General features: G+C 45.8%; 1 protein-coding gene across 3 annotated transcripts in view; it reads left to right on the top strand.

Moving 5' to 3' along the window:
* The first annotated feature begins 7,336 nt into the window (after nucleotides 1–7,336).
* The window catches only part of FHL1 (four and a half LIM domains 1), a 28,687-nt gene continuing 11,949 nt past the window's right edge, over nucleotides 7,337–24,074 (top strand). The window contains exon 1 of one of the 3 annotated variants that reach the window (XM_034441640.3): nucleotides 7,337–7,640. Coding sequence is in view for 2 of the 3 variants with exons in the window: in XM_087877606.1 (XP_087733732.1) it covers nucleotides 16,374–16,452 (79 nt within the window). In the remaining variant the exon portion in view is untranslated. Of the gene's footprint in view, nucleotides 7,641–16,329; nucleotides 16,453–22,778; nucleotides 23,022–24,074 lie in introns of those variants that run through there. The other 2 variants (XM_087877606.1, XM_034441639.3) reach the window with 2 other exon arrangements.

Here is a 24,074-nt window from a genome sequence, read left to right as displayed (position 1 = left end):
CTTTGGTGGTGTGAATCCTGCTAAATGGCTATATTGTTAGGCTTTTTGTGACTTTATTTTTATTCATTTATTTATTTGTCAAGCATATATAAGACAACAGGTAAAAGTATAAACATAATTTGAATACATGGAAAGAGTAAGAGTAAAAAGGAATATTAAGACAGGGACGGAAGGCTCGCTGGTGCGTTTATGTACGCCCCTTACAGACCTCTGAGGAATGGGGTGAGGTCAACAGTAGACAGTCTAAGGTTAAAGTTTTGGGGGTTTGGGGAAGAAACCACAGAGTCAGGTGGTGCATTCCAGGCATTGACCATCTCTGTTGCTGAAGTCGTATTTTCTGCAATCGAGTTTGGAGCGGTTTACCTTGAGTTTGTACAGTATCTATTGTGTGCTCGTGTATTGTGGTTGAAGTTGAAGTAGTCATTGACAGGTAAGGACATTGTGGCAGATAATTATATGTTCAACGCATAGGTCAGACCGAAGTCGGTGTAGTTCTAAGTTGTCTAAGCCCAAAATTTGAAGTCTGGTGGCATAAGGTATTTTATTGCGGGTAGAGGAATGGAGGACTCTTCTTGTAAAATATCTCTGGACTCTCTCAATTATATTTATATCCAATATGCAGTGTGGGTTCCAGATAGATGAGCTGTATTTGAGAATTGGTCTAGCAAAGGTTTTGTATGCTCTAGTTAGTAGTACAATATTCCCAGAGAAGAAACTATGCAAGATTAGGTTGACAACTCTTTTTGGCGACGTTGTTACTGTGGGCTCTGGCACTTAGATCTTTAGAAATGAGTACTCCAAGGTCCTTGACAGAGTGAGGGTCATCTACAAGGTCATGTCCATCTAATTTGTATTTTATGTTTTGATTTATTTATTTTTTTTGCCAATGTGCAAGACAGAGCATTTGTTGGTTGAGATTTGAAGTTGCCACTTGTTAGACCAATCTCACACACAGTCAAGGTCTTTTTGAAGGGTAATTGCATTTAATAGCTTAATTGCTTTGGGTGTGTTTTAATGGGCTCTTTGGGGGATATTTTTCTGCATGTTTTAGCTTTATGAGCCTATGTAAGATGGCTCAGGTGTTAAAAATTGAACCATCAAACCTATAAATCACCTGGATTTACACTGCCCGTTAAATTGGAAACACGTATGGCCCCAACTGAAGGACTTCACGGCTACATGGCTTTTTTCTTAAAAAAGTAACCCAAATCTAACTTTTTACCTTCAACTTTTGTAAAAAATAAGGCAGGGATTGAAATGTTTACATGCAACACAGCATCAATCTGGGTTGCCAATTGGCCTCCTTGCTCTCCAACCTTCTGCCCTGATGGGACCACCTCACAAAGTTCAGCTCTTTTTTAAAAAAAGCTAGTTTTAGGAGGGGGAAAGAAGAAGCATGAAGCTTTTTCCAAAATACAAACTCGTGTTGGGCCATCGATAGCTCCAAGGAAGAATAAATCCTGGTTAGGATCAATCCGTGAAGGACAAAAGGCACAGAATTATGACCCAAATTGCAAGAGAACAAAACTTCCCACATGGATGCCTATATGCTGGAATCCAAGAATTTGGCTGGGAGACGAACTTCGGAATGCTTTATCACAATATTTAGACAGGAGTCTCTCTTAGCAGGGATTTTTGCTTCCAGTCGCCTTTTTCTCCCAAAAATATCCAGCTTCCCTTCCCTGCCAGGAAAGGGTCCAAACTCTTGGGGGGGGGGGGGGTGGAGGGCATGGCCTTTGCCAGCTAGAAGTTGCCATATATGGTCGCAGTCTCCCAACGTGGGGTGTTTGTGTGACCCACCCTCATTTTTAAGGTGATGTATGTTTTGCCCCGCTTCCCTTTTACCTAACCTCTGGAGAATGTGGAAAGCAAAATATAATTGCTCACCAGTCAAAAATGTCTCCCTTCCCACTTGCTGGCTTTGCAAACAGCCGCAGGTCGTTTCTTCCTGCGATACATGAGTGCAAAAATTAAAACAGTCCGGACTCTGCTTTCTCTGGCCACCGTCCCGCCACATGCTTTCCCATGCTTAAGAGCCATGTCCTGCAAAGCCCAACGGACGAGGTTGGCCAGGCACTCTACGCATAACCTCTGGCTACATCCACAAACCCGGCTACGCTGAAGAGTATTTGAGTCGTGAGTTCACCGTGTCCTGCAAATGGAGCTAATGGCATATCCGGGGTTTGCCAGATCTCCGAGCCATCCTTGCAGGTTTGGGAAGGGGCCCTTCAAAAGTGGTATCTCCTCCAGCTTTCCTCCTCTCCAGCCACCAACTCTGGTCTTCCCTCTCTTTGGGTCCACACACACACAACCTTCAGGCCACCGAACCAGCCAGCCACACTTCCATCTGACACATCGCGCAAACCGACAGCCGGTTTGGTGAGCCGATGGCACCGTTTTTGGCCGGAGGAGCCTCAAAACTGGATTGCATTAAGCAAGGAAAGACGCAGCAGCAGCAGCAAAGGCGCCGGAGAAATGGATTCAGAAACGGAGCAAGTTGGCCTTGGTTCCTTTCTGGATGGGAGACCACCGAGAAATTTCACGCTTGGCAAAACGAGCAGTTTTTTTTACCCAAGCAGAGACTTGGATGTCTGCTTTGGAAGCTCTTGCTGAAAGGAAGAAGAAGAAGAAAAAAAGAAAAGATGTTTCCTTATTTAGTTCTTTGGAATCGGTTAATTAGGGTCACTTCCTTCTGAGCACGTTTTGCAATAAACAAAGCTTCTCACCTCCCTCCTTCCTCTAGTTTCAACATTTCCAAATAAAGCTTTTTTCTCGGCTGCAGCTGCTTCATCAGTGACTAATAAAACAGCCTCTTCCAAGTCAGCTCAGCTCCGGCTCAGCTCTTGTTTGGACAGCAAGCCAAATCTTCATTTGTCTCCCGCTTCATTATCCTAGCCAGACAGGGAGACGTGCCTGGAAGATCCCAGCCAGCTTTCTTGCTCGGCGTTGAACTGAACCATTATCGTTTTTTTAAACCTCCCGAAATCTGTAGCGAAGAGTCTTCCATGCGACATGCATCCATCCGTGTCTCTCCTCGCTCTTCATCTTCCGCCCTCTCCGATCATTTCCCAAACTTAAGATGGAGATTTTCTTTTAGAGGAAAATAATAATCACTTTTTACCATTTATGCAGCAAAAGGGTTATTTCTAAAAAAGCAGGGCCACCTGAGCTCATTCTTTAGAGATACAGGATTTCCAGTTAAGAGATCTTTGCCGTTTTCCCTTGAGTGTTGCTATAAAATGTCCAACAATTTTAGCAAGCAGCCTGTTAATCCTTTACAATGGTGTTGCTTAACTTTAGCTATGTTAGATGTGTGGACTTCAACTCCCAGAATTCCCCAGCCAGCATGTGGACTTCAACTTCCAGAATTCCCCAGCCAGCATGTGGACTTCAACTTCCAGAATTCCCCAGCCAGCATGTGGACTTCAACTTCCAGAATTCCCCAGCCAGCATGTGGACTTCAACTCCCAGAATTCCCCAGCCAGCCTGCGGACTTCAACTCCCAGAATTCCCCAGCCAGCACGTGTCATAGACCATTCTCTAAAGTTAAGAAATATTGACCAAATGATACAGGTTTGAATCAACTCCTTTATGCGGAAGCATTAAAGCAGCGAGGAAATGTTTTATATGGAAATAAAATGAGAAATATGGGAAGGCAACATGGAAATTAAGAAAGGTCCTGGATGGCAAAGAAAAATTAAGGAAATTTTGTTTCTGGTTTCAAAATCCTGCATCTTTGGTTAACTAACGAGGGAGGGAGGGAGGGAAGAAGGAAGGAAGAGGAAAAGGAGGGAGGGAGGGAGGAAGAGAGTGAGTGAGTGAATGTGAATGGATAGATGCAAGGAAGGAAGGAGAGGCAGGGAGGAGGAAGGAAGGAAGGAAAGGGAGGGAGGGAGGAAGGAAGAGTGAGTGAGTGTGTGAATGGATAGATGCAAGGAAAGAAGGAGAGGCAGGGAGGAGGAAGGAAGGAAGGAAGATGGGTGAGAGAAAGAAAGGAAATGCCTTGAGGAGGAGAATTTCCCAGGCTGCCCTTCTGAGTCTGCCAGCGATGCCCCTCCTGGTGCCAGCCTGCCAGTCCTCTGTAGCCTCCTTGGCTGCCCAAACCTCACCCTCGATACCTCTCCATAGGAAGAAACGACAACCAAGTATGTACAGAGGGTGCCAATCACACCCAGCTCCCTAATCTCCCAAGAGGGGTGCAATACCTTTGCCTTTCATTCAAGAGTGCCTTGGTAGTACAGTGGTTTAATGCACCCTGTTATTAACACAGCTGCCTGCAATTTCTGCAGGTTCGAATCTCACCAGGCTCAAGGTTGACTCAGCCTTCCATCCTTTCTAAGGTAGGTAAAATGAGGACCCGGATTGTGGGGGCAATAAGCTGACTTTGTATAAATATACAAAAGGATGAAGGCTATTGCTTAACGCATTGTAAGCCGCCCTGAGTCTCCGGAGAAGGGCGGCATATAAATCAAAAAAAAAAAAAGGAGTGGCACATTTGCCACTCCCTCCCTTGGCACCAACTTCCCTGAAACACATTTTTTCTAAGAAAATCTCTACCGTTTCACCTTCACCAAAAACTGAGTGGAAAGAAACTTCACCAGAACTTTCTTCCGAGTGCTAAATCCTCATGCAGAGGATTTTTTTTTCTTCAAAAAAAGGAATTTTGTAACCCAGGGGCAATGAAATATATGCCCCCCCCCTCCTATTTTCCACTGGCATTTATTTTTCTGGCCTTCTCGCTCCCCGCACCCCCACCCCAAATTCCTGGTGGCTGAAGTCACTTCCCTTCAGCGCAATTTTATCTAAACTGTTTATAAGCCGTGGGTCAATTCGTCTGAATTGTGACAATGTGGTGGGGAGCAGGCAGGAACTGGAGCGAATGGTTAGCTGGTTCCTGCCAAGCCTTTTATGGCAACTAAAGACCAGTTTTTCTAGGTGCCAAGGTTGGTTTTTAGAGTGCTGATTTTACAAGCACAGCCGCCACATTCTCGCCCCTTCTGCACCCAAAATAATACAATTGTCAACTTTCCCTGTTGCATAGAGTTACATTACATCGAGTTTCCTGGCTGAGGTCACCAACTGATGGTCCATGGACCACTGGTCATCTGTGAGAAAATGTTGGTGGTCCTCAGAAAAATTATTTGCATTTTTTATATTGCACTAAATCAGGGGTCCTCAAACTGCGGCCCCTGGGACAGATACGTGCAATGAATGTTTGTGTTGCTGCAGAGAGTCTCCCCCTTCGGGGGCTTTTTGTGTGGGTCGGAGGGGGGCAGAAATTCCGACTTGGGGTCTGCTTCGGCCTCCTGGTGTGTGGCTTTGGGCAAAGGCTGGAGGGAAGTGCCACTGGTGGGGAAGAAGCCGGAGGGCCTCGTTGCAGTGGGACTGCATCATGGCCTGGAACTGGCTGACCATCTCAGCCTGCTGAGCCTCCAGGCGCCAGTACCTGGCCTTGCACTCCCGCAGGTCTTCCCTCTGCTTGGAAAGCCTATGCTCCTAGTCCTCAGTGAGGTGCTTCTGCTGAGACTCCTCGGTCAGATCCAATTTGAACTGAGCTGTTTTGCCAACTCTCTCTTAGCTCCAACAACTGCTTCCTGTTGGGGCCCTAAGAGCCCAGGTGGACAGGTGAGGAGTGGCCGGGAGGGGAGGGGCGAGTAGAGGCCGGCGAGGTGCCCGTTGACGTGAGTGACATCGAGTTGGCCACGCCCACCCAGTCACATGACCACCTAGTCACGCCCACCCAGCCGGTCATTAGGCAGATCATATTAGTGGTCCGCGGGATTTAAAATTATGAATTTAGTGGTCCCTGAGCTCCGAAAGGTTGGTGAACAACAGTTTTCAAGATCTGTTTGTCATCCAGTTTTGGTCGCCACAATATAAAAAAGATTCTGGAAAGAATGCAGAGAAAAGCAATGAAGATGCTTAGGGGACTGGAGGCTAAAACATACGAAGAACGGTTGCAGGAACTGGGTATGTTTAGTATAATAAAAAAATTAGGACTGGGGGGTGATACGATAGAGGACTTCCAATATTTGAGGGGCTGTCACAGAGAAGAGGGGGTCGACCTGTTCTTCAAAGCCCCTGAAGGCAGGACAAGAAGCAACAGATGGACACTGATCAAGGAGAGAAGCATCCTGGAATTAAGGAGAAATTTCCTGATGGGGAGAACAATTAACCAGTGGAACAGCTTGCCACTAGAAGTTGTGGGTGCTTCATCACTGGAGGTTTTTTAGTAAAAGGCAAAAGATTTACACAATCTGAGGAGATCATCATTAGAGGGTTTTAAGAAGAGATTGGACAACCATTTGTCTGAAATGGGATAGGGTTACCTGTCTAAGCAGGGGGCTGGACTAGAAGACCTCCAAGGTCCCTTCTCTTCTCTTCATTCTGGGAGTTGAAGGCCACAGACTAGCTGGGAATTCTGGGAGTTGAAGGCCACAGACTAGCTGGGAATTCTGGGAGTTGAAGTCCATAGGCTAGCTGGGAAGAACAGCTGGTCTGCAGAACACAGAACTCACTTTTTTCAGTGCCACTGTAACTCCGAACGGTCACTAAACAGAGTATATTTACGTGTATTCATTTTTCTTATTATTTATTTATTTTATCTATTTTATTTATCCAAAACATTTCTATAGGCAGCAGCCCATCCTTTTACAGACTCTGGCCAACACCCATCAACCACCAGAAGACGTAGACACACAAGGCATTTGTCTCTGGTACCAAAGCAACAGAGAGAATAATAACAACAATACCAATAATGGGGAAGTAAGGAAGATAATAAGAAAGATAAATAATAATGCTACAGCCACACTATGTGGCTTAATATACATAGATATGAGACAGAACTACGAAAATTAGGTGTCAAAATCATTTTAAAAACTATGAAACTCAGCCAGTGAAGACATGGCTGTTTAAACCCATCCATTCTCCTCCCCCCTGCATTTTTGGGGTGAAATATTTAGCCCTTCTTTCAGGGGTGGGGAGTCTTAGGGGACCCCAGCACAGCTGCTGGTGGGCTGTTTCGCTTTCCCGTGGCAAAACGTGCCCCTGTAGACGTCATGCATTATGAGGCTGCCATCCTACACGCGTGTGCACACTTACATGTGTGTGAGACGGATGGCTAGATAAATTCTATTCTATTCTATTCTAGATAAACGTTTTGAATAAATCATCGTGGTGCTGGCTGGGGGATTCTGGGAGTTGAAGTCCACCCATCTTCAAGCTACCAAGGTTGAGAAACATTGTCTTAGAGGAAGGGACCTTAGAAGTCTCAAGCAGGAGATCTTATACCATGCCAGACAAAGGGTTGTGCCGTCTCTTCTTAAAAGCTCCCAGTGAGAGTGCACCCATAACTTCTGGAGGCAACTTCTGTTCCAACCAGTTAACTCTTTTCACTGTCAGGAAATTTCTCCTTATTTCTCAGGTTGCTTCTCCCCTGGATTCGTTTCCACCCCTTGCTTCGTTTCTATGCCTTTTCTTTCTTGCTTTTTTCCCCGTGCCCGGCTCCCTCCCTCCTGGGCTCCACCCTGTATCAACTACTAGCTTTTTAGTTCCTGCCTTCTCGCTCTCCTGCACATCGACTTCTGCAGAGACTCTCCTGGTACCCAGACAGCTGCTCAGAAGAGGCTGCCGGGCGGTGGGTGAGTTGGCCCCCTCCCTTCCACTCTAGCATCTCCCTCTGCATCCTGGTGGAGGAGCTGAGATTGGGGTGTGGGGGGGGGTCCCCTTGGCAAGTTAGGGGGTTTGCAGGAAAAGGCAAGGCATTCTGGAGGTTTAGTTGGAAGAACCCAAGCCGAGTCAAAGTTCATTCTTGGCTAAGCTGGAAGGAAAAAGAGACTTGCATTCCTTCCTTCCCCTTAAAAGAGGAGATTTAATTTCCGTTTAATTTCCTTCCCTGGCATCCTAAGGAGGCAAATTAAACCTTTCCTTTCCATTCCCTGCGGGCTTTGGATGTTCCCATTGTGGGGACGGCCAGTCCCACAACTCCCAGATAGCAGCACAGGGCTGGGCTGTGGCTTCTGGGGTGGTGTAGTCCTCCTAACCCATCTTTAAAAACCGGAGAAAATATAAGGGGCATATTTTGCATGCTTCGCACAATTAAGTTTGCAAAACCTGGAGGGTGCACGAAATCTGTTCCTCTCTCTATTGTTTCGTGGTTCTGCTCAAACTTTTGGTCAAGAGACCTGATGCTTTGTAGTTTCGCCAATCTCTTTTGTTCAGGTGGGAAAATAATACTTTCATCCTTCCCTACCCCTGGTCTTATTTCTAGGACCATTTTTTAAGTTTGGTATGGCCTGAAATTGCAAGAGACAAACAATGTTAGCCTATAGTAGCCAAAGACCAGGAAGAAAACTGGTAGCACCGCCTCTAACTGCCGTTAATTAATTTTATTAAAAGGCACCAACTTTTCTGGCTTATCGTTGGCTTCCTCAAATGCAAGGGATTATGTCTTTTAATAAAGTTGATTGGAACAGGTGCTAGTAAACCCCATCCTGATTTCATAAGAAGCCAGGGGTTTTAAACATCTGTCTTTGCACCGTAAACCTTTCAACTTGTCGTCTCTTGCACGAACGCCGAGAAGCTAAATTTGGGTGTGATCACCTTTTTGAGACGTCTCTGAGCTTTGTGTTCTACAGATGGCAAAATATGACTTGAACACACAGGTCACACACAAATAAATGAAATCATGGTTTGCAGATCCCTGGTTTGAACCATGATATCTCTGGCATGAATGTCAGCTAAACCCTGGGGAACGGTTGGTGTGGCGAGGCTGTTCTCTTCCCCTTTTAGCTTTTTAATTTCTGAACTTTTCACACGGTAGCCCTATCTTTTAATTCTAACTTCGTTCTTATGCACGCTCTTACGTTTTGTGACACGCTTTTATCGGAGCCACCGGGAATTATTTAGATGAGACCGGAGCTATAAAAATGAGATGAATAAGTAGATAAATAAATGGTAGACCAAATTCACAACAGTATCTATCTATCTATCTATCTATCTATCTATCTATCTATCTATCATCTATCTATCTATCTATCTCTATCATCTATTTATCTCTCATCTATCTATCTATCTATCTATCTATCTATCTATCTATCTATCTATCTATCTAATCTCTCCTCTCTCTCCATCTGTCTCTCTCTCTCATCTCTTTATCTATCATCTATCTATCATCTATCTATCTATCTATCTATCTATCTATCTATCTATCTATCTCTCTCTCTCTCTCTCTCTCTCTCTCTCTCTCATCTATCCAGTTTTGAAACTGCCCATCTCCTTCACAGAAAGTGTATCGAGAAACAAACAAGACAACTCTTCCATCATTTTTTTAAAAAACGCATATAAATGAAACAGGAGAGATGGAATTTAGCTCAAGGTATTGTCAAAGAGAGAAAGGTTGACATCATGTCTGGTTTATTTGCAGACATTTTTCAGGAGACACACGAGTGCAATGCTATTTCCCAACTCACAAAATCAACCCCGTTTCCAGGACACAGAATAAACACTTTTGATAAATAGTCGGATTATTCTAGAATAAGGCAGCATGCTGGACCTTATTAATGGCATCAGGGCAGCATCAAATTCAACCCTGATTTGTCCCAAAAGTTTTAACTCTTTCCCTTATATTGTTTTTTTTTTACTGCTAAATCTTCACCATCCCCCAGACGGTCTAGCTTGGATCATTTCCTTGATTCAACTACAACTAAATTTATGGATTTAGTTTTGCCAGCAAAAGTTCTGTGTTTGTGTGTGTGTGAAATGCCCAGGTATTCGTTTTGGGATGATTTGCAAAAAAGTTGACCAGATCTTAAAGATCTGTCTATCTTGAAAATCTTGAAAACTAAACAAGAATCAGATCTGCTTTATTTTATTACGCCATCATATATTTATGATCTTATTTATCTTTTATCCAGCCTTTATTACTTTTTATAAGTGACTCCAGGCAGTGAACACACCTCATATTCCTTCCTCCTCTTATTTTCTCAACAACAACAACCCTGTGAGGTGGGGGGGGGAGAGAGAGAGAGACTGGCCCAGCTGGTTCTCATATCTGAAGCAGAACTAGAACTCGCTGCCTCCTGGTTTCTAGTCAGGTGCCTTCACCTCTAGACCAAACTGTCTCCCTCTGAAAATCCCAGATCTGTTGGCTAATTTTTCTGGATGAAGGCAATGCAAATAAATTTTGCCCTTATGACTTTGTTGATAGAGTCATTTCCATTTCCTGAATACTAGTAAAACAGGTTTTAAAAGACCAGGGAAGCTGCCCATGAAACAGCTGGAAATGGCTTAAGTTTACTACTCCTTGTAAAACAGGAGTACTGTTCCTAATCGGCTATTACTTTCCAATTTCTTTGCTGGGGATTAAAAGGGTTTTGCACTGGACAGACCCCCAAGTAGGGTTCCAGACAGTGGTGAAATCCATATTTTTTTACTACCGGTTCTGTGGGCGTGGCTTGGTGGGCATGGCAGGGGAAGGATACTGCAAAATTTCCATTCCCACCCTACTCCAGGGGAAGGATACTGCAAAAACCCCATTCCCTCCCCACTCCTGGGGGAAGGATATTGCAAAATCTCCACTCCCACCCCACTCTGGGGCCAGCCAGAGGTAGTATTTGCCGGTTTTCCGAACTACTCAAAATTTCCGCTACCGGTTCTCCAGAACCTGTCAGAACCTGCTGGATTTCACCCCTGGTTCCAGAGCCTCTCAATAGCTACACCCAACTTCACAACAGTACAGGCCCTGGCTTCACACAACTTGCACAAGTTGTTTGAGTTCAGTCTTTTGGAAGGTGCCTTCTGGATTGACCACTGGAGGGCAGCAGAGAAATTTAGTTCAGGAAAAAAAAACCCTCTGCTGCCCTCTGTTGGTTGCCGGTATGCATGGCTTATTTGGGAAATGAAGCAATTGAGATTTATCCATCCAGATCAAAATGTTTGGATGCAAACACAAGGTTTCCAAGGCTGGGGCTGCCATTGAGGAAGAGGAAGATGCCAAGGGGAGGTGATTTATTCTGTGCACCTCACCTTGGCACCTACCGTTCCTAAACCAACATAACATCATCTAATCGCCATCAAGATCAGATTTAACTCCTGTTCCTCCCAGTCCCTGCACAAGGGAAGACCTGAGTTGGCTCAGGAACATGGGTAAGGTATCACGGATAATACAGACCCTCCTGTCTCTCTTGCACCTGGTTCTGAGAACAGGAATTAAAAGTTTTGGCCAACAAATAAAGTTTCCCCAAGTCCAGGTTTCACAGAAAAAAAACCTGTCTTATAAAAGCACCAGTGGAACTGACTGCCACAAGAGGCAAGGGGAGCTTGTGATTTTGCCTGCTTCTTTAGCAGAATGAGTAGTAGCTAGAGAGCAGAATGAAAAGTTTGTGCAAAAACTTAGTCTAATAAGTCTACTAAGGTTGACTTAAGCCCTTTTATATGGCCGTTTCACCTCACAGCTGAGAAGAGGATTAAAACCCAAATTGCAAAACTGCCCTTTTGGGAAACGGGTGCCTGGAAGGATTTTCGATGGATAAAACGGACTTTGGGAAGGAAAGCAAAAAAAGAAAGTCAGGAATGAGGAACAAATAACAAGCCTCTCTTGAAAACAGCTGCTATAAATCTGTTTATTTCACTTCCCATGTGGAGGGGCGAAGGGCGTTTGTCCCGAAAAGCTCTGGTTTTGAACCCTGGAGCCGTACAAGCAATTCCCAAAATTGCTAATCCCAACTCTTGATTTCTCGTCCAAATGATAGGCGGTTATTTTAACCCTTCGTTTCATGGTATTTATTCAACTTCTCCCTTGCTTATCCTTGTAAAAGGGGTAACTTACACCCCAGGAATAAATTTTTTCCCATAAGAAAACATCTAGCATATGTCCAGGCAAATAGCCAATAAGAACTATTGTATTTCATTAAGAGGAATTAAGACTTGGGGGGCCTTCCAGAGATTTTGGATGCCGGTACCCATAATCCCCAGCCAACTCTGGCCATACCTGGATGCGGTTTGCTTTTCTAAAAACGTGGGAAGTTTGCACACGTAAAATAATTTTTTTTTTTTACACTTTCCCAGCATGATTTTCAACCCTGCAGGGGTTAAATTTCTGCAGTTGTATTCCCCCCATCCCAAGCGTTGGAAAAATAAAAAAAGGGGGGGGAAAGGGGTTCAGCCACCTCCCACCCCACCTGTTTTATTTCCAAGGCAAGAGTCTGAATAAACCCAGGCTCCATGTCTGCAATGAGCCTTCCAGATTTCCTCTAATTATAAATCTGATTTAAGAGTGGGAAAATAGTTTGCATTCCTCAGAGCCAGTGTAAAATTATAAGGCACCAGATCAGCCCCACAAATCTGCCAGATTCTATCTTTGCAATCCTTTCTATGGGGAGAGAAAAAAGGACGTGCTACAGACCCCAGAGCCTCTCTAGCAAGAAGAGGGTCGCTGGCGCTCTGATCGCTGCTCGAAGGGGACGCCTGCTGCTTCCCGATGTGAGTTGCTGTCCTTGCAAAACATTCACACGCACCCCGGGAATGAGGGATTTTGAACCAGCTGGCACCGACTGTCCCCCAAAGTCAGTGGTGGGGTGCCCTGCCCCTCCGCCTCTGGGGCAGGGATAGGAGATGGGAGATAACTACACTTCAACCTCTCCTCTTGCATGAGTCAGGAAAGCTTGGTGAGGTCTCCAGGGTGGCCTTCTCCTGCCCCGCATCTTCTTCGGCCCTTGACCCTGGTCTTCCCTGCACAACTCACGCCAAGCCACAAATCGGGCAGCCAATTCAGTTGTCGAATCCAGTTCAGCTGAATTGAGCTGGTTGAACCCAGCTGCGGGTCGAAGGTTTGGGAGGCCACAGCCAGCCTTGTGTCCGAGTAAACCATGGGTGAAGTTTTGATTTTTGTTTTCTTTCCCTCTCTCTTTTCATCAGGCTGAGATGAACTCGTCGACTCCTTCTATCTTCTCCTTTGTTTCTCCAGAGGCTTCCTGGGTGTTAGGGGAGGACAGGACTGAATTTGGGGTGGAGTGGGGGGCATTTTATTTTCATTTTTTAAAAGGGGGAGCATTGAGCTTCTGTCTTTCTGCGGAAGAGCTCCTGAGGTCTCTCCTTCAAAATGAGGACCCAGTTTGTGGGGGCAATAAGCTGACTTTGTATAAATATACAAAAATATGAAGGCTATTGCTTAACGCATTGTAAGCCGCCCTGAGTCTCCGGAGAAGGGCGGCATATAAATCAAAAAGTTGATTTATTTTTTTTAAAAGAAATAGGAAATAATGAGATTTCTCCTTCATCCACCTTCGATGGTCCTTTGAAATCAGGGGTTCTGATTCCATCCCTAGCCTCTTTTCTCCCCCCCCCCAAATGTTGCTGAGGATTTCCCAAGATCTTTACTCAAATCTCCGATTTTGCAGGCACCTGTTGTGGCCAGAGATCTTCAGGGCATCCAAGGTTGGGCCATGAATGGCTTTTCTCTCCACCGGCTGCCAGACGTGACTCCCTGCCCTCCCCTAGGGAAGGCTGACCTTTCTAAGGTCCAAAACCTTCAGAGGCCTCCAAGCCTTCCAACCTCATTTCCCTGTCCTCAAAGTTGGGAGTCAAACTTAACATATGGGTGAGCGATCTCTGAAAAGTGAATCAGTGTCCAGGAAGTCCTTTTTTTTCTTTTTTTAAAAAAAAATAACCTGGGCAATTCCAGTTCTTCTCCAAACTCAAAAAATTGTTGGTCTTTGACCTTTCTGTGCTGGACGTCTGAAGAGAACCAGCCTGATCTTGTAACCCATGATCTGGCGGGGGTCTCGTCCAGGGGTGGGCTTCAAAAATGTTAGCAAGGGGTTCTCTGCCTGGTTGCTGTGTGGGTGTGGCCATGGTGGGTGTGGCCTAGTCGATCTCCTGCACCACGGCAGCGGGGCGTTTTTGCCCTCCCTGGACTCCGGAGGCTTTCCTTGAGCCTCTGGGAGGGCAAAAATGGCCTCCCCAGGCTCCAGAGGCCCTCTGGAGGCCAGAAACGGGCCGACTTCCGGCCTTCCTAAACTTCCGGTAGGCCCATTTTTCACCCTCTCTGAGCCTCCACGCACGCCCTGCACTTACCTGCATCCAAAACGGGCTGTGTGGGGACTCCTTGGAGGGGCGGGGCAGGGTGGGCGGGGCCAGCCAGGAGTGGGATTTGGGGGTTCTCCAAACTGCACAGCATCTTAGCTAGAGGTTCTCCCGAACCCCTACGAACCCCCAGCAGCCGACCCCTGGTCTCGTCTCACCCCACCCATAAATTAAGTCGTTCAGGGAATGCTGTCAGGCAGGGCCTTCTTTGTGGTGACCCCCTCCTCTGCCACATCTTCTCCAAGAACAGAAGCCTGGAGCCAAATCTCAGGCTATTCCAGGGGGAAATTCCTAAATTAGTGGCCACCGTCATGTCCCCCAGGATATTTCCGTGTTGAATGTCACTTCTTTGTTCCTTCTCTTTTATTGCACCCTTCGTAATATTGTTTTCCCAGCTCAGAGTATTTTTACGAACGGTGGAGAGTACAAAATTAATAAAATTAAAAAAAGGCAGTGCATTAAACCGGTGTTGGCAGGAGATACCTTAGAAACAAGAATCATTGAATGCCTTAGGGTGCATGGGTCATGAATGGACTCCATCTCGTTTTGGAAATTACGGGTAATTAAAAACCAAATTCTCCGTGATCAGCCACAATCGGAGGCCTTCAGCCGTGCGAAAAAAATCACACCTCCCCGATAGCCGGGTGCCCTTTTGTCCCTTCCCTTCCCTTGACCCCCACTCCACCGCAGCCCAGAGATCTACATTCTTGGTGTCAAAAGAGCCAAGGAAGAAATCCATTCTAAACAGATGACTCATAGGGAAATTTTTTCCCTTTTTTTTTTTTTTTAAGAGTGGCTGGCGTTCTTGCCAAGTCTTAATTTAAACCATAAATCCGTACCGTGGCGTTAACAAGGGGATTGATAATGTAGAAGGCTGGACTTTTGGAGCCAGAGAGACAACATGATCTGCGCATGAAGCTAAAAACATGCAGGAGCTTTTTTTTATAATTTTGGGTTAAAAAAAGGGGAGAAAAAAATTGCAGCGTTTCTTTTTCTAATGCAAGAGTTGGCAGAGATCTTTCGCCTTCCTTCTGGTTTCCCCACCGCTTCCCGCCTCGCAGACTGTTTGGACATGCAGAGAGGCAAAGTCTCCGCTAAACTATAAAAGTCTGGCTTGTGTTATTATTGTTGTTACCTAAACAGAGCCGCTGCCAGGAACCCAAAGGCCCATCTATCATGTATATTGGAAAATGAAAAAAAGTTTCTGGGTGACTCAGTGTGACTTTTTTGGGGGGAGGAAAAACATTTAAATTTTCAGGGTGTTTCCCCCTCCTGCCTGTTGTTTAGATGTTTCTTTTCACCCAGAGTGTTTCTGCAAAGTGTGAAGCTTGACAATGAAGCAATTGAACGACGCACCCTCACAAGCATTGCTCCCGTCCCATCTCAGGTGTCATGGCAGCAGTGGTGGGTTTCAACCGGTGTTACTAACGGTTCTCTTCGCACGCACGCTTTGCGTGCAATCGCAAGCACGTTAGGTTTCTGGCCAGCTGAGGTGCGGTAATCCACTCTGCCGCACCTATCAGCTGGGTTAAAAACCAAGAAATAAAAGTAGGAATGAAGCCGGGGGCAGGCGGGAAGGCCCAGCTCCCAGTCACAGAGAACCGGTTCGGTGACGTCACATCGTCACCGCTACCGGCTCGGCCGAACTGATTGACGGGTGGATTGGAATACCCCTAATCAGCTGTTCCCAGAAGTGAATTTTAGCAACAGATTCCTTGGTTGTGAGCTCTGTGCCTTTCTTTTTTTTTCAGCCTCTGAAACTTCTGAAACTCTCTTTCAGAAAAAAACCTTTTTTTTCTGCCTCTGAAAGCCTCCGAAACAGAGCTTCAGAAAAAAAGCCTCTGAAACTTCTGAAACTCTGTTTGGAGGCTTTTTTCCCCTGAAACTTCATTTCTGAGGCTTTTTTCAGCCTCTGAAACCTCCGTTTGAGAGGCTGGGCAGGGTTACATTTGGAGTATAAGACGCACCCAGATTTTCACCCTCTTTTTGGGGGGAAACAGGTACGTCTTATACTCCGAAAAATAAGGTATATAAAAATATCTTCCGATGAATCCTGAAGTCGTTACTCCAGAATGGCTGTGGATTATGGAAGCTGGAGTCCAATGTTTTTGAAGGGCACCAAATTAGGACATTTCTGAGGTTTGGGAGATGCTTGGAATTCAAGGGAGGTTGCTAGGCAACAGCCAGAACTTCCGTGGTCCTTCAGCACATAGCAACCACAAGATCTTTCCTCCTGTATCCTGAGAGCATCCCAGGAAGTGGCCTAGGACGGAAGGTCTCTAGTTGCCCACATGAACGGGAGCACGGCTGGGGAAGAGGAAGGCAAGACGTTCAAGGATGAAGACGAAACATTCAAGGATGATGATGAAGGCGAGTTTTAGTGGACCGTTGATGAATAAGAAACAGAGGAAGGGGAAAAGTGGGGCCTTATCTCTACTGGCTCAAAGGGTACAACTTTTGGTTGGCTTGTTCTATAAATTTGATATTGGTGCGCAGACTATAGGAAAGTTGGTGAAGGGGCTAAGGAAGAGCCATGGAGCTTCCAATTATTCCTAAAACACCATGAACGGAAGTGTTCTGGAGGTGTCTTCGGTCGCAGAAGGAATGGGCCATCCATTGCCAGACAAAGAGGCATTCAGTTAAGCATGGCGAGGTAACCCACAGGTGGTTTTGCAAAAGCAGCTCTCTCTGGCATCTGGATGAACTTTTTAGGAAACGCCTCTTAACAAACGCAGGAGTTGCATAAAAGTAAAAGGAGATTTAACAATCCAGAGCTGAGAGTTTGTAAAAGGTTGGATTTTAAGGAAAACCCAATATCATTTCAGCCCATGAAGAGCTTAAACTCTGCTTTGAATTCTGACTTCTTTGAAGTCCTCCAATCGGTTTTGGGGGTGGGACTCCTGCTAGTTAGAGTAACAGTTCCCGGACATTCGATCTGGTTGCTGCCTTCTGTGTGTGTTGAGTTGTCTTCTCAACACCATGGAAATTAAACCCTTGGGCTGGCAAAGGGTTGCAAAGGGATTAGGTCCTCCTTCAATTGAGAATGCCTTTATTTTTGTGTGTGTTTGGCATGTTTTCCTGGAGGGGTACAGGGTGGGCGATGGACCAAGGCCTGAAGACTAATTTTAGGACACCACTTGGTCTGTCTCTGTGCCAAAGACAGCAGACCTCATCCGGAGTCTTTGCAGGATAACCTTTGCGGATAATCCTTTCCAGTAGATTCCACTCCACCAAGTCGTTGGAAAGCTTTGTTTTTCTCGTAGAGCAATGACAGATGGAGAGGGACACTGGCCATCATCCCCCACGCTCCAGATTTCTATCTCTCCTTTTCTCCAACCATGCACGACTTCCTCCTTCAGTTGAGACTTTCTTAAGAATTGTTGAGACTTTGGAAAAAGTGCAGAGAAGAGCAACTAAGATGATCAAAGGTCTGGAGACTAAAACATAGTTTGCAGGAACTGGGTTTGGCTAGTTCAGGGGGTCTGCAACCTTAAACACTCAAAGAGCCATTTGGACCCATTTCCCACAGAAAAGAAAACACCGGGAGCCACAAAATTCTTCCCGTCCCTGACTGTTTCTTGAGCGGCCACAAAACTAGCATATGTAGTTTAATTAAACCTTCTGTTTTCTTGAGAAAGAGTTGGCAAAACAGCTCAGTTCAAATTGAATCTGACGAGGAAGGAGGCTCGGTAGAAGCACCTCACTGAGGACTAGGAGCATAGGCTTTCCAAGCAGAGGGAAGACCTGCGGGAGTGCAAGGCCAGGTATCAGCACCTGGAGACTCAGCGGGCTGAGATGGTCAGCCAGTTCCAGGCCATGAGGCAGTCCCACTGGAACGAGGCCCTCCAGCTCTTTGCCACCAGCAGCGCTTCCCTCCAGCCTTCGCCCAAAGCCCCAAACCAGGAGGCCGAAGCAGACCCCAAGTCAGAATTTCTGGGCCCCCTCCGACCCACACAAAAAGACCCCAAAGGGGGAGACTTTCTGCAGCAACACAAATGTTCATTGCACGTTTCCAGCCCAGGGGCCGTAGTTTGAGGACCCCTGATTTAGTTGCAATATTAAAAATGCAAATAATTTTTCTGCGGACAACCAAAATTTTCTCGCGGACCATGGACCACCAGTTGGTGACCGCTGGACTAGAAGACCTCCAAGGTCCCTCCCAGCTCTGTTCTGATTGATATATCGTTTGATTGATTTTCCTAACCATGTGGTGAAGTAGGTTGAGCTGAGAGAGTCATCCGATGGCTGGAAATGGGAGTTGAACATGGATCTCTAGTCCAGCCATGACAGTACAGTGATCCTTCTCAATCTTCTCGATCTTTTTTTAACTTCCATACAGTTGGCTTCAACTTCCCCCAACTCGAACAGCTGGACAATTCACCCCCTGAGAATTCCAGAATGCTGTAAATTGATCTCCCCAGATGTAGGACAGCCTTTCGGCTGGGCATTCCTCCTAGCCTTTCAAGCAGAAACAATTGCTTTCCATACTATTTTTAAGCCTGAGTTTTTTTTTTGTTGCTCCCAAGGACAAAAATCAGTTGGGTGTCAATTTTGTCTATCACAATCATGAGCGTATTTGTATCTACAGGCCGTGGTGTGTCTCACAAAGACCGACTTTTAACATCTTCTCCGTTGCATCTTTTCAATGCTCTTCATTGCCCACGTTGGCCATTGTTTAATGGATTTTTTTTTTTTTTTAATGGGATGGCATTCGGTGCCAAGGCAATAGCCACGGACCGCTTGGAGAAGATCGTTCAACCATTTATGGAGCAGCCCTGAAGAGCTGTCAGAGCTGATCTGGGTCAGGTGACACCCTTCATTTGATTACCCAGAAGTCTCATGAATCCTCATCTTTGGTCATCTTCCATGATGGAAGGCATCTTGCCAACAACTTGGTGGGGCAGCTGAGGCCAAGAGGACAGGGTCTCTCCCAGGAGGTCGTTCTGGGAAGTTCAGATCTGATGGAAGGATTTAAGAAGAATGGAGAAATAGGAGCTCTTTGTTCCCAGCTGGCATTTGTTAAGCTCTTATCCACCAGACACATCCTGGTTTGGTTTGGTTTACACTTGGTTTTACTCGCCATCCTGCTCCATAAATATTTGCTGTTCTCTTCGGCTTCTGCTAAAGTCTCACCTGTTGTGGCAATGAAACGTCACTGCTAAAAGCTCCCTGGCAGAGAGAAGACAGGGGACCATCAATCAGCTCTAGCCTGGCATCGTAGCCCTGCAGACCTTTCGATCTTCTCTCTCTCTCTCTTTCTCCCCCCACGGTCTTCGCAGTCACTGCTAATCTGGGTCAAACCTGGGACATTTTCCAAAGCAAGAAAAGTGAACCCTTGAGAAGGAAGGAGCCAGATGGAGTGACTCCTGTGTAAAGAAACGCTCCAGTATTTTTCACTCTGCCTCTTCTTCTCTTTGTCATCATGCTTGATAACCCCAGAATAAGGGTGAACTTCAAAAATTTAAGCAAGGGGTTCTCTGCCCAGTTGCTGGGTGGGCGTGGCCTAGTTGGCCTCCTGCACCACGGCAGGGAGGGGGCCGTTTTTGCCCTCCCCAGGCTCTGGAGGCTTTCCTCGAGTCTGTAGGAGGGTGAAAACGGCCTCCCCAGGCTCCGGAGGCCCTCTGGGGGCCGGAAACGGGCCCATTTCTGGCCTTCCTGAACTTCTGGTAGGCCCGGTTTTCACTGTCCCCGAGCCTCTGCACTTACCTGCATCCAAAACAGGCCGCATGGGGACTCCTGAGAGGGGCGAGGTGGGGTGGGCGGGGATTTGGGGGTTCTCCAAACTGCACAGAATCTTAGCTAGAGGTTCTCCCGAACCCCTGTGAACCCCCAGCAGCCCCACCCCTGCTCCAGAAGCCATCTTCTCTTTTGTATTTCATCCACATTTCTCTTGGGGGTTTCTCTCCCATTCAGCACCAGGCTCAATGTCTTTGGCCCAGCCTTTCTTTCCAAACGAAACCATAATTGCACCCAAGCCTTCCTGGCTTTGAACAGTCAAAGAAGGTGCTTGTAGGTTGTCTGAACGTGAAACGTTACTCCAAGGTTTAGATGCGATGCCCTTTCCGTTCTCTCTTTACCCCTGCAGGGTTTCTCCATTTGCTGAGAGTGACTAATGATTCATCCATGCTGGAACTGTTTTCATTCTCTGATGCCAAGTGATGGGGAAATGTGAGAAGACCTTGTCTTACTCATCCTTTCCCTTTTAGAGCAAGAGGCTTTAGAGAAGACACTGGCTAGGAAAACTCACTGGGGAGGGGGTGTCACCCTGTAGACCTAACCAGCAGGCAGGCCAAGCCATGACCTTGAGATGTGAGGGACTTGTCTAATGAACAGAAGACTAGAGGTGACACGATAGCAGCGTTCCAATATTTGAGGGGCTCCTACAAAGATGTGGGGGTCAATCTATTCTCCAAAGCACCAGAAGGCAAGACAAAAAGTGATGGATGGAAACTAATCAAGGGGAGAAGCAACCTAGAACTAAGGAGAAATTTCCTGGCAGTCAGATCAATTAATCAGTGGAACAGAAGTTGTCTTCAGAAGTTTGGATGCTCCATCACTGGAGGTTTTTAAGAAGAGATTGGAGAGACATTTTGTCTGAAATGATATAGAGTTTCCTGCCTGAGCAAGGGGTTGGACTAGAAGACCTCCAAGGTCCCTTCCAATTCTTGTTATTCTGGTTAAGGCAGGACAAGAAGCAATGGGTGCAAGTTTATCAAAGAGAGATCCAAGCTAGAACTAAGGAGGAATTTCCTGGCAGTCAGATCAATTAATCAGTGGAACAGAAGTTGTCTTCAGAAGTTTGGATGCTCCATCACTGGAGGTTTTTAAGAAGAGATTGGAGAGACATTTTGTCTGAAATGATATAGAGTTTCCTGCCTGAGCAAGGGGTTGGACTAGAAGACCTCCAAGGTCCCTTCCAATTCTTGTTATTCTGGTTAAGGCAGGACAAGAAGCAATGGGTGCAAGTTTATCAAAGAGAGATCCAAGCTAGAACTAAGGAGGAATTTCCTGACAGTGAGAACAATTAATCAGTTGGAATGGCTTGCCTTCAGAAGTTGTGGATGCTCCATCACTGGAAGTTTTTCCAAAAAAATTGGATGGAATGGTATAGGGTCTCCTTTTTGAGAAGAGGGTTGGATTAGAAGACCTCCAATGTCCCTTCCAACTATTATTCTGGGATGAAGCCACGTAAAATGTGACAGTCTGGAGGACTTCCCCAGGACTCACCTTGGGAAGAGTTTGCAAAGACTTAAAGAGCTGCACCCAAACAGGAAGTCTACAGGGAACGGCCCCAAAAGTCTAGATGGCACTTTGAAGCTCCACCTACTTTCTATGTGTCATGTTTCAGAATTGGCCCCAGAGCATGGGTTCATGTGGGCATCCCTTCCAGTCTGGGCAAAGACCAAAATAACAGGGAGCCGGAGAATGGCCTGGATGAGTTGAGAGGCCCTCTTGAAGCCGTTAATCAGTGGCCAATTGGAAGTCCATGTTTCTCAGAGGCAATTTCAGATGTCACAGCAAATTTTGAGGACAGCTATCATCTTAGTGATGACTCACAGTAGATGAACTTTAAGGCCTGTGCTGAGCAGTTGGGGGCCAAATGTCTTCAGATGTTATCACCTTGTGTTTATGGGATATGGACGTTCAGTTTGTATTCTACCTTGTTGCCAGTTAATCTTGCGATATGTATCTATGTTTGTCTGTCTGTCTATCATCTATCTATCAATCATTATCTATTTATCATCATTATTTGTCTGCCTGCCTGTCTCTGCCTATCTATCTATCTATCTATCTATCTATCTATCTATCTATCTATCTAATATCTCTATCATTATTTATCACCATTCTCTCCTTCCCTCCATCATCTATCATCTATCTATCTATCTATCTATCTATCTATCTATCTATCTATCTATCATCTATCTGCCTACCTACCTACCTAACCCATCTATCATTTCTCTCATATCTATCTATCTATCTATCTATCTATCTATCTATCTATCTATCTATCGGTATCTATCAGTATCTACCTACCTACCTACCTAACCCATCTATCATTTCTCTCATATCTATTTATCTATCTATCTATCTATCTATCTATCTATCTATCTATCTATCTAATATCTATCATTATTTATCACCATTCTCTCCCTCCTTCCCTCATCTATCCATCCATCCATCCATCTATCTATCATCTATCTCTATCATCATTATTTATTTATCACCATTCTCTCTCTCTCTCTCTCATCCACCATCTTCTATCTCTCTATCTCCCCATCTGTTATGTCTCTGTCTCATCTACCAGAGTCATCCCCCTTTTTTCACTGGGCTCCTCCAAAACTCTTGGGTGAATTCATCTCATTTACATTTAGAGCAAACTAAAACGAAATAGAGTGAAAATAGCTTTAGCCATCTCAACATGGACATTCGTGGGGGGAGTCCCTCAGGCCCCGAGCCCGAGCTTTGAGGAGCCCCACTGCCTCCCCTCATGGTTCCCACACAGCCAGCGTCCCAGGACTCTTGTCATGGCCCCGTCACTAATCTTTTTATTATGTGGTGTAGCCATCCCTCTTCAAGATGCTGAGCCTGGCCGGTCTTTGCAGCCAATTCTTGCGTCTCAGGTTCCTTCAGGCATTTGAGAGTTTTGGAGCCTGAAGTCGGCAGGTATTTATATGTTGCGGGCGCTTCATTCCGTCGGCTCTATTCTTCTCCCTCGAGATCTCCTAAAATGGTAAGATGTTTTGAGTGGGATGAAGTCCACAGGCCAGGGCGAGGGGTGTGGACATGTGTGGGAAGCCCTGGCCCCCGTATTAATAGCCTCCCTTAAGTATATGCTGGTGATCTGAGTGGGAGGTCACTCCACAGCTCTCTTCTCTCGATCCAGTCCGGCCACAGGTCGATTCACCCTTCCACCAGCATGGCTTACCACCGGCACTCAGGTAACGGGGCACCAGAATCGGTGGTGGCACAGTGGGAATAGACAATGCAGCCACAGCTGCTTAAGTCCCCTGCGGGGCACATTTGCTTCATGGCCAGAGACAAGAAGTTGGGGAGGGGGTTTCCTTTCCTTCCTGGCCCTCCTTGATCGAATGCTCCCCATCCTGGATCCGGGGGGGGGGGATTTCAGAAAGTTGTAGGAAGCTCTTAAGGCTGCCAGAAAAACAAAAAACAAAAAACACCCCTCTGCACCGATTTCTTTTTGGGATTGAATGCAGCCGTGATTATCCTTAGCATTGTGATAGTTTTTAGCTTTTGGCAAAAAACAAACAAACAAACTAAAATACTTCTACAGCTCTTTAAAAAGAAAAAAGAAAAACGAGCCCAACTGGAGGATTTTGGAAGAAGCAGCTTCAAAGTTTTGCAGCTTTGCTCGAACGAAATTCAACCCCTGGCCCTTGGAGAGGTCCTGTCTTAACCGGGGCACCCAGCTAAGACAGAGTCAGTCAGTCAGCCGGATGGGAGGTTTCCTGCAGCCGTTTTATTCTACCTGGTTTACAACTTTAGGTCAGCTGAGGCTCAGAGAGAAAAGCCCCGATTCAGGCAGATAAAAGCCAATTCCTTAGCCATGGTTGAAGGGCGTGGAAAATCCCCGAAGTTCTCTTGTTCAGGATTTGGATTCATTTACATCCTGCTCTAAGACATCCAAGAATTAACCGCATGGCCTCAGCAGCTGGTGGGGCCATGAAAATATTAAAGTATGTTAACACCCCCAAATCTATAAAACTAAGAGCCTATTTTCTGACGGGGAAAAAAAAAAAGGCCCAAGAATTCCAATTGTGGCAGAAAGACTTATAAAATACTCTTCATTTGGGAAAAGCAAAGAGAGGATTCCAAATTGCAGCAAATGTTGAAAAAGTTTTTTAAAAAATGGTGTAGGATCTCCTGCTTTGGGGTTGGACTAGATGACAAGGTCCCTTCCAACTCTTAATTTGTAATTTTAATCTTAAAACTGTTAATTTGCAATGAATTCAACTTTTTACATGTTGGTTAGT

The sequence above is a fragment of the Pantherophis guttatus genome, chromosome 12 (genome assembly GCF_059756535.1).
Source record: "Pantherophis guttatus breed Tessera chromosome 12, ASM5975653v1, whole genome shotgun sequence".
NCBI lineage: Eukaryota > Metazoa > Chordata > Lepidosauria > Squamata > Colubridae > Pantherophis > Pantherophis guttatus.
This window is presented reverse-complemented; position numbering and strand designations above follow the sequence as displayed.